General features: G+C 38.8%; 1 protein-coding gene across 4 annotated transcripts in view; it reads right to left on the bottom strand.

Annotated features, from left to right (window-relative positions):
- The window catches only part of PHACTR2 (phosphatase and actin regulator 2), a 251,149-nt gene that overhangs the window by 86,088 nt on the left and 151,413 nt on the right, over positions 1-13,648 (bottom strand). For all 4 annotated transcript variants that reach the window (XM_058534205.1, XM_058534206.1, XM_058534208.1 and 1 more), the window contains exon 2: positions 302-469. In XM_058534205.1, coding sequence (XP_058390188.1) covers positions 302-469 — 168 coding nt within the window. The remainder of the gene's footprint in view (positions 1-301; positions 470-13,648) is intronic.

The following is a 13,648-nucleotide window of genomic DNA, read 5'->3' as shown; positions in this document are numbered from 1 at the left end:
CTACAATGCAGACAAATAACCTTTTCACCTCTAATTTTCCATTTCACCTCTCCCTTCCTATACGTCAGCTTTTTATACGAATTTTACAAGTATATATTTAAAAACAAGAATATAGGAAAGCCAAAGTGAGTAGAAAAAGAAGGCAAATGAGAATTCTAAGTTGTTTCATCCTTAAATGAAATAATTTCATTTCAAATATGGATTAATTTTTTCTGTAAAAAACACCCTGCAAGACACAATTTTAGACCTTTTGAAAAATTTAAATTTGTCTTCTCTTCTAACAAAGTTATGATATTCATACCTGCTGAGGTTTCTCTAAATTTGTCACTGGTCTTCTTTTTCCTCCATTTCCAAGGCTTAAAGATTTTACCGATGGTGGAGAGTTTCCCCTTTCTCTTGAAGGGAGGTGTCTGGGAACCTGCTGTGGGGCCATCTGAGTTTGCTATAGAAGCTTTGTCCAGTCCATCAACTGTATAAAGAAAAATAAAGTCAGAGCAAGGCTGTAATAAAAGTTTTAAACAACATCATGTATTTCTCCCTGTGCTGTCAATACGAATCATGCCCACTTTAATTGGAATCTCACATAATGTTTATTTTGCCCCATTTCCCAGCTGGCAGAACTCCCCTGATTATCAGTCAGTAAATCAATCCATCAGAAATTATAGTCCCTTTAGATAACCATTTTGGGGAAACAGAAAAGCAGCAAGCAACTTACATAATAGGTAGGGCCAGACAAATAAGGACCTGTGAAACATAGCTGAATGCATCTGCAGCAACTACATCAATATTTTGTGCAGGAATAGAGTATTCTAAGTATTTCTAAAATAGGATCTTCCTCCAGAGGCTAGCTTGGCATTCTCAGTAATGAATATTACAGCTATGGTGTAGTTAAAAGCATGGTTTCTCCTTCACAAAATAAAATTCAGTGCCAAGAAGCTAAATTCTGATTTTTACAATGCTTAAAACTACCTTTTGCTTCTATTACAAAAACAGTTTTCAGCTTCAAAGAAACTGATAACTATCACTAACATCAAGAAATTGGTGGAAAACATGGGATTGTGTGTGATAAAACATATCTTTATGTGTCTTAAACATTTTATTAATCAGAAGAAGTGTCTAAAACCTTAAGTTGCCTTGCAATATGTTCATAACAGAAGGAACACAGTGATGACTTACATTATCCCAACTATCAAATTTTAATGGGAAAAACTGGAAACAGTCCAGAATGGATAAACTATACTATTATTCATACAATAAAAAAAATGAGCCATTGATATATACAACATGAATGCACGTCAAGAATATTGGATATATATAGGTTAATATCCAAAATATATAAAGAACTCATACAACTCAACAACAACAAAAAAAGCCAAACAACTCAATTAAAAAATGGGCAGAAGATCTGAACAGACATCTTTCCAAAGAAGATACACAGATGGCCAACAAGCACATGAAAAGATGTTCAACATCACTAATTATTAGGGAAATGCAAATCAAAACTACAATGAAATATCGCCTCACGCCCATCAGAATGGCTATTACTAAAAAGACAAGAAATAACAAGTGTGGGAGAGGATGTGGAGAAAAGGGAACCCTCGTACACTGTTGGTGGGAAAGTAAATTGATGCAGCCACTATGGAAAATAGTATGGAGATTCCTCAAAAAATTAAGACTATAACTACCATATGATCCAGCTATTCTACTTCTGGGTATTTATTCAAAGAACACAAAAACACTAATTTGAAAAGATATTTCCAGCCCTATGTTCATTGCAGCATTATTCATAGCAGCCAGGACTTGCAGACAACCTAAGTGCCCATCAGTGGATGAATGGATAGGGAATATGTGGTGTGTGTATATATACACTTATCTAATGGAATATTACTCAGCCATAAAAGATGAAATCTTGTCATTTGCAACAACATGGATGGACCTTGAGGTTATTATGCTAAGTGAAATAAGTCAGACGGAGAAAGTCAAATACCATATGATTTCACTCATATGTGGAAGATAAACACAACAACAACAAACACACAAATACAGAGAATAGACTGGTGGTTACCAGAGGGGAAGGGTGAAAGGGGTAAAAGGGCACATGTGTACAGTGATGGATGGAAACTAGACTTTGGGTGGTGAACACAATGTAATCTACACAGAAGTCAAAATATAATGATGTATACCTGAAATTTATATAATGCTATAAACCAATGTTACCTCAAAAAAAAAAATTGTGCTAAAAAAAGTGACACACAAAGGAGCACATACTGTGTGTTTTTATTTATATGAAGTTCTAAAAGAGGCAAAACAAATTTATGGCAAAAAAAAAGGGGGGGCCGGCCCCGTGGCTTAGTGGTTAAGTGCGTGTGCTCCGCTACTGGTGGCCCGGGGTTCGGATCCCGGGCGCGCACCAACGCATCGCTTGTCCAGCCATGCTGAGGTGGTGTCCCACATGCAGCAACTAGAGGGATGTGCAACTATACATACAACTATCTACTGGGGCTTTGGGGAGAAAAAGGGAAAAAAAGGAGGAGGATTGGCAATAGATGTTAGCTCAGAGCCGGTCTTCCTCAGCAAAAAGAGGAGGAGTGGCATGGATGTTAGCTCAGGGCTGATCTTCCTCACAAAAAATAAAGAAAGAAAGAAAGAAAGAAAGAAGAAAGAAGGAAAATCAGAACAGTAGTTGCTTCTTTGAGTGAGATGGAGGTAGGAATTAACTGAGAAAAGTCTCAAGGGAACTTCCTGGGGTGACGGAAATTATCTCAATAAGGGATGGATTATAGAAAACGCATCAAATGGTATTTATGATTGTGCACATCAGTTTATGTAAAATTTACCTTTAAAAAAACCCTAAATAAATAATGAAGTCCAATTAATGATATGCATGCTGTCGTGTTTAGAGGTAAAGTATATTAATGTCCATCAAAAATAATAAATAGATAAATAGATAGAATGGACAGAGGGATAAATATACAATAAAGGAAAATATAGCAAAATGTTAAGGGTGGAATCTAGGTGGTGGGTAAGCAGTGGTTAAATGTATAATTCTTTCATCTTCAAAACTTTCATAACAAAATATCAGGAAAAACAAAACAAATAAAACAAAAATTGAATGGCAAAGACTTCTGCTTCCAGGAAGATGGAGTAGATTACTTTTTCCTATTCCTCCTGCTAAGTACAACTAAAAAAACCCCAAATATTATATATAAAACAAACATAAGAAGACTCTGCAAGGTGAAAATAAAGTAGACCAGCCTGGGACCTCAGGACCCAAGAAACAACATGAAGGTAAGATCTCTGGGTTTTCTTTTTGTCTCTCACATACCAGACTTGCAGCCGAAGCAGTCACCAACCTGGAAACACCAATGGGCACAGACCAAAAAAGCCTCAACAAAAGCCTGCTCTCTTTAGCCAACGAAGCAGGAAAGGGACAGCCTAGCAAGACAGAAAACTTTTAACAACTGCTCTACTCCAGCTAAACACCACAGAAGAAACTGTGACCATCCATGTTAGCAAAGGCTGAGTGGGGAGACTAGACTTCTACCTTTACGAAGCTCTAACAAGAGCCCGGACATCCCTGTCAGAGGGGCGTCAGAGAAGACCAAGCAGGGAGCCAGGACCTTCATGCCTGCCAGCTGGTAATGAAGCATCCTCTACAGTGTCAGTGGAGACCATGTGGGAGCCTGGACTGCCACCCCTACCTAGCAGTAACGAAGTGTCTCTCCTCCTGCCTCCCCCCAATATTGGGGTGGTTTTGAACCATTGCCCAGTGGGAACAAGACCACCCCCACCCACTATGGTGTCAGTGGAGGACGTGAGGATCTGGAAATCCCACCATGCCCAACAGTAATGAGGATCCTCCCCTCCCCCAATTGCTGCCATCAGTTATCAACAGAGGATAAGTGGAGAACCTGGATTTTTACCCCTACCTAGCAGTAAATGAGACAGCACCCCTGGTTTACCTTGCTGGAGAGGTGTCAGACAAAGGTAGTTAAAACAAAAGGTTTCAATAAGATTTAGAGTCTTGGGGCTGGCCCCACGGCCTAGTGGTTAAGTTTGGCGTGCTCCACGTCAGCGGTCCGGGTTCGGTTCCCGGGCATGGACCTACACCACTCATCAGCAGCCATGCTGTGGCAGCAACCCACATACAAAATAGAGGAAGACCAGCACAGATGTTAGCTCAGGGTGAATCTTTGTCAGGGAGAAAAAAAAAAAAAAAAACTCAACCAACCAAAGATTTAGAGCCTTATTACATAATACAAAAATGTCTAAGTTTCAATCAAAAATCACTTGACATACCAAAAACCAGGAAAACCTTAAACTGAATGAAAAAAGACAATCAATACATGCCAACACCTAAATCCTAATGAGTTCTCCTTCCAAACAAGAATGATAAATCCCATTCTTCCCCTTCATGAAGTCTCCTCTAGTTTCAGGGAGAAATGCAAGTCCTACAGTGACTGATTCTTCTGCGCATGGTTCCTAACCCTACTTTACCCACCTATGTTGGCCATAGTGCAATAGGCAGAAACAGATATGGAATAAGACTGACTTTGAAATTAAGTTCGAGTGAAACAGTAAAATCCTTATTTCACTTTCACTCCTGTCCAATTGCCTTCCTTGAACTAGGGGCAAAGCCAAGGAGGAACTGAGTGTGTGGTATTTCTTCTTCTTTGACGCTTTATGCCGAAGGACTTAATTTTGAACAATTGAAATGTTGTGAAATATAAAAGGACAGGCTATTGCAAACACAGGAACTTAAGTTTCCATCTCAAATTCACCTCTGTGGCTACAGACACATCTCCTTCTCATTTTCTCTCAACCCAGACATCCAGTTTCTTGACACTCCATAAAAATTCTGCTTTTGATCTGAACCACTGAACAATAGTCTATTTTTTCTCCTGAAAACAAAAATAAACAAAAACAAAAATGAAATAATTTCCTAGGTGACAGAACCTGATAGAGAAGGAGACTGAGTGAGTGAGGTAGTTGAGCGAAAAACGAAAGTCTTAATGTCAATGTCATAGCTGCTTAAGAAATTAACTGCCATTATCTTTCTTTTTTATGCATTTACAGTTCTGGTCTTAATCTCTACTCTGGAAGGGGCCTGGGCCAGTGTCAATGACCACACCAGTGCAAACACACACATACCTTTTTGCTGATTGAATGAATCCACCTGTAATTTTGTAATTGTTGGGCTATTACAGCCAACCCACACTTGCAATTAGGAATCATCCATCGGCACAGTTGGCCACACTGCCATTGTACTTTTCTTAAATCACAAACACGAAGGGGATTGTCACCTTCTTTTGAGAGTTATGAACAGAACATGAACTCTCTTCTTTCCTCCAAACACCTAGGATACTCAGTGCCATTGATGTTTCTATAACTTTTCTTTTGGACCAATATATCAATAAAATCAATTTGAAACTTCCTAAAAATTTTTTCACAATAGACCTAGTGAATTTTGCATTTACACACAGATAAGAACAAATTGCCAGGTAAATCCCAGATGAATGTCTGAATTTCCTGTTCTAAATGTTCATTTTGATCCACTTTCATGTTATGAAGACTGGCCTGTCATTCAACAGAACTTTCTTTTTCACACTTGAGATCAACATTTTAAAATATTTTACACACCACTTACATATTTAAATATTTCAAAATACAGTCAGCTGTTCGAATGCAGACATTTTAAATGATGCAGCTCAGTCCTATCTTCCCATGGAAACAAGCTCACACCTAACAGGACGTCCCCACCCCACCAACTGGTAAGAATTCAGAGAATGCATGCAGGTTTTATTTTTCATTTAAACAGAAATTTATCACCTGGGCAGTCCCAGTGCAAATGTGACCTTGGAAGCCAAAAATAAATGAGGCTAGATAATTATCAGATAAAATAAATGATAGGTTTGGATAGCCTTCCCTTTGAGATCTGAGAACTGAATGACAAGGATTCTTAGAAAAACTAAATCTAATTAATGTTAGAGTTTGCAGTATTTTTATCATATTGAGTAGTTATGTGCTATTCTAAATATTTAAAATTTTTCTCCACTTGTAATTATTTTAGTCACTAAGAAAGTGAAACAGAGGTGGCAGAATATTCCACCTCGCAAATTTTGTAGGTGAAAGACCATTTAGAAAGAACCTCAATAAAAGAACTGGTACCGATTCTGCAGAAACTGATACCCACTCTGTGAAAAAAAGGAGGCAGCAAAGATGGCCTCAATTTTCCTCTAAATATCCTAAATATCTGAAGGTTAATGAAAATACATTTCTGAAGCCCAATAATAACAAAAACAACTAAAGAAAAATCATATGTAGTAAAAAAAAAAATGCTTTGATAAAACTCTGCTGTACTAAGTACACGCTTACAATATTACTCATAGTGATTTTATTGTACCAAAGAATATGCTGATTAAAAGGGCATCGCACAAAAACATCTGACATTTAAAAATCAAGAACTGAAAGGAAGTAAAAAACCAAGCAAACCAATCTTTACTTCCTTAAAATATGGTTTCTAGACTATTTTCTTTGTGCCTGTATAATTTATTATGCTTACATAATATTGTCACTATATTTTTTTATTTCTATTACAGTTTTTAAATGTTTCCATGATTATTCCACCACTGTTCTCTTTAAAGGCCACAGAACATATGGCAAAGAAACATTAGAGCAGCGTTCAGGGAAGATTTAACTTTATTTCCTACACCTGCGTGAGGTCTCTCCCTTAACTGAAACAGTCACTGAGAATATGTGCTGTCATACACGGGACTGACACACAATTTCTGGGCACAGAACCAAGTAGACAACAAGGTCAGAGTGAACTGTGCCATGAGCCACCGCAGATGAGACTGGATAATGGTTTCCAGGAAGCCAAGTGGCTATCCTTGTCTTGAGTTGTTTAAAGGAGAGCCTTACCTTCTTGCTCATCAGAGTTTACACTGGGTTGGACCAACTCTCTTCCTTTTCGGGAGTAAGATGAATGACCAGTGGAAGGGAATTGAAAAGGAACAGACGAATTTAAATGCATGACATTACATGGGGGTATGAGTTAACAATTCTGAAACTGCTATCCACGTATACCGGGATGGAACAAACAAGTAAGTAGAAGACGGATGTTGGGAGCCAGGTTTCTCACTGTTGGAAGGGTAGGTTACAGATAAGCAAAGGCAGAAGCTGGAATGATCCATGTGGCACTGGATTAGAGTCGGGGACATCAGAATGAACTCATGTTTGGCCAGACAGATAGATAAATAGATGATAGAAGGATAGACAAATAGACAGAGAGATAACAGATATGTGTGTATATACGGCTTAGTATACACACATGTATTTCCTGCTCTATTCATTCATAGGGCCTAGAAGCAACGATACCCCAATGAGCACACCGAGCACTCAAGTCTTCATTTCCAATAGCACCCTCCAATAAAATGAATCAGATCTCTTTACAGAAATGGCTGCTTTCAGGGCTAGGACAAGGAAAATACTAGATGAGCCTGGAGCATCTTAAGAGCACCAGAAAGTAAGCAAGTGCTCAAAAAACATACTGATGGGAGCATGTTAAAGTCACACAGGAGCCAACTGAAGAGTCCCAAAGGCCAAAGGACAATTTGAGCAACAAATTAAATAATGTAGTATTATAGTCCAAAGTATAAAACAAATATCCATGAGTCCATACTGATATAGATAAATACTGAATACATAAATAAATGTGGGAGAACAGACAAATCTGTACAGAAGAATGACAAATAATTTATATAAACATTCCCCTCTCAAGGAGGTGGATCTTATCCCCCCACTCCTTAAATGTGGGCTACACACAGTGACTTCCTTCCAGAGACTGCAGTATGGAACGAGGGGAAAGGAGTGACTTTACAGTAGAGATACCTGACAAACAGGACCTCAGCTAAGTGATGGATGGTAACTTCATGAGTGATATATGTTGATAGCATGGACTCTTGAGATGATGGATGAGAATCATATTCAAACCCCAAAACTGTAACCATGAGAAAAAACATCAGACAAACCAAACTGAGAGGCATTTACAAAATACCTGACCAATACACCTCAAAATTGTCATTAAAGGAAAGGTTATTAAAGACCAGGAAAGTCTGGGAAACTGTCACAGACCAGAGGAGGCCTAGGAGACATGATGAATAAGTGTAATGTTGTATCCTGGATGGAATCTTGGAACAAAAAAAGGACATTAGGGAAAAACTGGTACAATCCCAATAAACTGTGGAGTTGAGTTAATATAATAGTAAGGCACCAATGCTCTGTTCCTTGGTTGTAACACAAGTATCATCCTCACATAAGAGAGGATCACCAGGAGAAACTAAGTTGGGGGTATATGAGAACTGTCTGGGCTATCTTTGCAACTTTTCTGCAAATCTAAAATTATTCTAAAATAAAGGTTCATTTTTAAAAGTGTGATATTAGCTAACATGGAGGTAAATGAGGATGAGGATTTAGGAGATTCTTAAGGGAGAGGATCTCAGCAATAAAGAGATCTCAGGGGATACTGTCATCTACCAACAGTAAAGATATCTGCTCCAACAAGTTTTAGGAAGTAATAAGCTTTAGAATTGCCCATCTTTTTCTCCCAAATCTCTCTTTATGAATATTTTCAATTCCCAGTATTTTATCACTGAGAGAATATGTACAGGTCATCAAATTGCTGTTTTAACACTTTTTAGCACATGATGAAGCAACTAAGGAAGTGGTATTCAACATTTTGCAAAAGGGTAGACAATGGGCCCAGTTACAGAATGGAGGCAGAAAGTACTTATCGACAATTACTGTGAAACCACAGAAAGAGGAGATCTAAATGTACCCCCAACACACACACACACACACACACACACACACACACACACACACACACACTATATTGGGATCAGTATCATGTACTGCTAACATAGAATGACAAATCTGGGAATAATATAGAATGACAAATCTGGAAATAAAAATTAAAGTTCCTTGTGCTTTATTTTTAAATCATTGAAGCTGAACTGTTTTCAATAAGAAAATTTTATTTGAGAATCAAAAGTAAATTTAAAGGACTGAAATTGATTTCATGACAATTGAGGACACATTTTCTAGCTTATCAATTTTTTCCCTGGACCCATGGGGATAGAAGAGCGGCACAATTCAGCAACAGAAACCCCACAGCTCATGCTGGAGTGAGAAGTCTGATGGGCAGCAGTCACCAATAAACTAGCCACTGACCCATCCTGGGATGCATTCTCTTCTGAAAGTGGAAATTAGTGAGCACTTCATTGATAGTAGAATTAATAATCACTAACATTTATTGAGTCTTTACTGTGTGCCAGGCACTGTGCTAAGTTCTTTACCTGCATTAGCTCATGCTAATTCTCCCATTAGCTCGTAGTCGCATTTTTGTGATGAAAAAATAAGATTCACAAAGACTAAGCGTTTGGTTCAGTATCAGGGATACTGTGTGTGTGTGTGTTTATATTCATATAGAGAAAGGTTAAGTGAAGACTGATGGACTAAATTATATGACTAGATATTGAATAAATAGGTATCTTCCTCAAGTGACACACTGAGTAGGTGGCAGAGTTTAGTTTAGAAGTCAGGTCTGTCTGCCTCCAGAGCTGGCCTTCTTTTTTTTTTTTTTGTGAGGAAGATCAGCCCTGAGCTAACATCTGCCAATCCTCCTCTTTTTTTTGCTGAGGAAGACTGGCCCTGGGCTAACATCCATGCCCATCTTCCTCCACTTTATATGGGACGCCGCCACAGCATGGCTTGCCAAGCGGTGTGTCGGTGCGCGCCTGGGATCCAAACTGGCGAACCCCAGGCCACCGCAGCGGAGCCCGCGCACTTAACCGCCCGCGCCACCGGGCCAGCCCTGAGATGGCCTTCTTAACCATGGTCCCAGAAGGCCTGCTTTAACTCGGTGCCATGAACTCACCCTGTAAGGTGCAGGGTGACCACAGAGAGCAGGACAGCATTCTTGCTCAAAATGAGCTTGTAGTATAGCTGGGGAAGCAGACATGATCAGAGGTGAATGATGCCAGCCAACTGGGGAGGTGCTGGAACGGAAGTGGAACCAGAGAGGCCCAGGGAAGGGGACAGAAAACTGACTGGGTGACTTGGGACTATTCCACAGGGAGTGGGAGACTTGAACTGGGACCACAAAGACGAGTACCCCGTCTGGTGGAAACCAAGGAGGAAATGGCCTGAAAGAGAACAAATCAAGGATGGCTGACCTTTGAAAGTAATGCCAAGAAAAATGTTCTCATTACACAATGCCGTGCTTGTAATAGACGTAGGATACATATTTATGGAAAAAAATAAAAAGAAATTTATGAAGCCATGTCCTTGAACATGTGAAACGGTTAAATGTGAAATTTTTAAAAAGGAATTAAAGAATCTTTGAACTTTCTATATACAAACATATACACTTAAAAATGTATATACTTTCTCTATATAAATGCACTACTTCAAAATCCGAGAATAGAATTTTAGAGTTAGAAAAGATCTTAGTTGGCACAGAAGAAAATTGCTTTTCATCAGCTGATAGTTCCTTGAAAAAATAATCAGCATTAAGGTAATAATCATGGCTAAAAATATTTTGAAAATTATTTAGTAACACTCTTTTTAAATCCAGCAAGAGTAAAAAGAAAAGAATGTAAACAAGAAATTAAACTTAAAGAAAAAAAATAGGATGTGAAAAACATTGCTATATTAGAGTAAAATGAAGGAATTTTAGTCCTCTAGGAGGAAGACTGCTCTTATAACTTGTCTTCAAATTTGCCAATTTCCATTCCTCTGTCACTTGAAAGAAACTATACAGTTATCTAAAGGCACTTGGGATAAGATCAGTATTTCCACTGTCATTGAAATTAATACTATGCAGTTTTTTCAAGATAATTTTTGAGGTATAACATATACACAGAAAGTAAATGATTTTGTACATGAAATCACCTTCCAGGTCTAGATCATTTCCAGGCCCACAAAGCTTCCCGGTGCGTCTTCCCAGTCAACATCCATCCTCTCTCACACATTCTCCCAAACAACCGCTGTTTTGACTCGCATCACCACTGATTTGTTTTACCTTTTCTTGAACTTCAACTTAGTAGAATTATACAGCATACTGTTTTGTGTCTGTCCTCTTTTACTGATCATTATGTTTGTGAGATTCATCTGAATACATGAGCACTGCAAAGCAAAGCTACCTAATTACAAGATAGAAAAAATACGCTATCTTAGCAAGACCTCAGATGATAGAGTACTTAAACATGATGAGCCTTATGCACAGCTTGTCTTTCTAGAAAGGATATCATTACGACTTTCTTTATCTGGAAAATGTAAATAATCTCCTTTTTCCCATACTAGGTTTCTGGGAAAGCTCATCTACCTTTCTACCATCTTTTGAGGTTGCTCGGAAGCTGTGCTAAATTAAAAGATCATGTAAGCAAGTTCACAGGTAGGGAAGCAGTTTATTTTCTGTAAATAATGACGGCTTTATGCATATTAAAGCAGGCAGCAGTTCTGAGCAATGCAATTCACAGAACCACCGAGGACAACGTTATCCACGACGGGAACAACCACCATGTTTAATACAGGAGTTCTACATAATCCTATATATATTAAAGCTGAATCTACGAGGAAACTGAGACCCAAGAAGACTACGTGGTTTCCCAAATAGTTAAGTAGTGGCAGAGACATAGTCGGGTCATCCGATTCCTGATCAGAGCTTTTTTCCCACTCTACGAGGCTGTTCTCATTGGAATACGATAACTAAACTCATGGCGCCTCCTCATATCTCTAAAAGAGCACTCTTAGAGATATGAGGAGGCGCCATTGTAGGGCAAAAAGCAAAGAAGACATTGCACAATCAGGAGAGGCAATAAATCTCAGTTCGTGTTCTGGGTTTTGACCACCCAAGTGGGATGGTTCACTGTAAGCCACGAAGACGGCTGAGTCCCAGACCAACTCTGCTACTTAACTAGCCCTACGACCTTGAGCCAAGACCTCAATATTTCACTGCTGAAATTAGGAGCCTGGGTTAAAGGATCTCTAGCCTCCTTTCCAACGGAAAAAATTCTTTGATTCTCATACTGCTTTGTGTTGAGTCCATCATCTTAGAGATCACATAAAGACCTGTTCTAAGCGCTTTATGAATATCGCCTCGTTAACCAACACCACAACCCTATGAAGTAGGTGCTATTAGTGTTCCCGTTTTTATAAATGAGGAAGTTGAAGCCCAGAGAGACCAAGCAACTTGCCCAAGGGCACACAGCTGGTCAGTGGGATTTAAACTCAATAGTTTGCCTCCTGAGTGTTCTTTGTATAAAATGGGTCAGAGGGTTGTTGGCGGGAATAGGGCTCTATTTTAAGAGAAGGCAAGACATAAACCCTAATGAATAAAAACTCAATTCTATCCCCAACCACTTCCTTGGACTAATCCAAAGAGTTAGGGCAGGTACTGTTTTGCTCTCTAAAACAATGCCCAGGGTCATCACCGTTAAGTTCATGCTGGTTACAGCTAGAGTGCCCTCTTCACTTATATTAACTATGGTCATTTGATTGCACAGAATCCTTATTTACCATGGTATTAATTTTAGAAATTTGATACCATCAGTTTTTTAACTTGTTTTTCTAATGGAGGCAGCCATTATTTTTAAACCCCCAAAGGGAAAAGCTGCTAAGGATTTCCATCTGTCTGCAGCACTGACAGAGAATTTCAAAGTTTAAACTTGTGGCCGATAGGCCTGCAGAAGGACTATGTTTGTGCAGCTGTATGACATCCTGATGCACTGACATGAACAATATCCCCTAGACTTGCTGCAGGATATTTAGCAGATTAAATAATGTCACTCTTATTTCGGGTTTAAAGAAACTCTGACTGCGTAGGAAAAGAGTCGCTTTGCAAAAGGAAAATCAATTTTAATGTAAACAAAAGCATTTTAAGTTTTGAATCACTTATCACTATAAGCAAAGGGTTCTATGAACAGATATGATGGCTGTGCTTAGAAACAGCAAGAAGTTTGCTACAGAGATGAAAAATAAGAACGGAAACAACCAACTTTCTACCTTCCTTCCCTTACGTAACAAGCAATCTCCTACAATAATTCCCAGAGTCTAGGGTGGGAGCAGGTCATGGTGCATGGAGGGTGTGCTGAGTTTATGAAAAGGAAGAAAACGTCGACACATTTCCAGTGGACAAACTACCAAGTGAGAGAGAATTTCACCTCCTCTGTGTTAGGATAATGACCACTCGGTTTATGCTGAGCATATGCATTGGGATGAAATTTTAGGGGAGAAGCTGGCAGACCTTATATATAAACTGTAAAATAAAATCAAATGAAATTTCAGATTGTTAAGTAAGTGGCTAAATTTTGCCTCAGACAAAATTATGAAAAATCTCCCATAGAGGATGAATGTAACAGAAGCATTATTAGAATAACACATTAAATCTGGACCAATATCTTTACATCAAAAGGCTGGTGGATAAATAAGATCCCCGAGAAGCTACATATAATGTGACTCTAGTCCAACAGCTCCCTGGCAGTCACAGCAAGATCTATGAAGAGACTGGGGGCCGCACGTAGAATTCTGGACTATCTACACAAGGCAGAAATGAAACCTACAGGCTTACGCAATGGAAAGCAAGACA

The sequence above is a fragment of the Diceros bicornis genome, chromosome 39 (assembly GCF_020826845.1).
Source record: "Diceros bicornis minor isolate mBicDic1 chromosome 39, mDicBic1.mat.cur, whole genome shotgun sequence".
NCBI lineage: Eukaryota > Metazoa > Chordata > Mammalia > Perissodactyla > Rhinocerotidae > Diceros > Diceros bicornis.
Note: the sequence above shows the minus strand (reverse complement) of the source record. Positions and strands in the feature narration are given on the sequence as shown.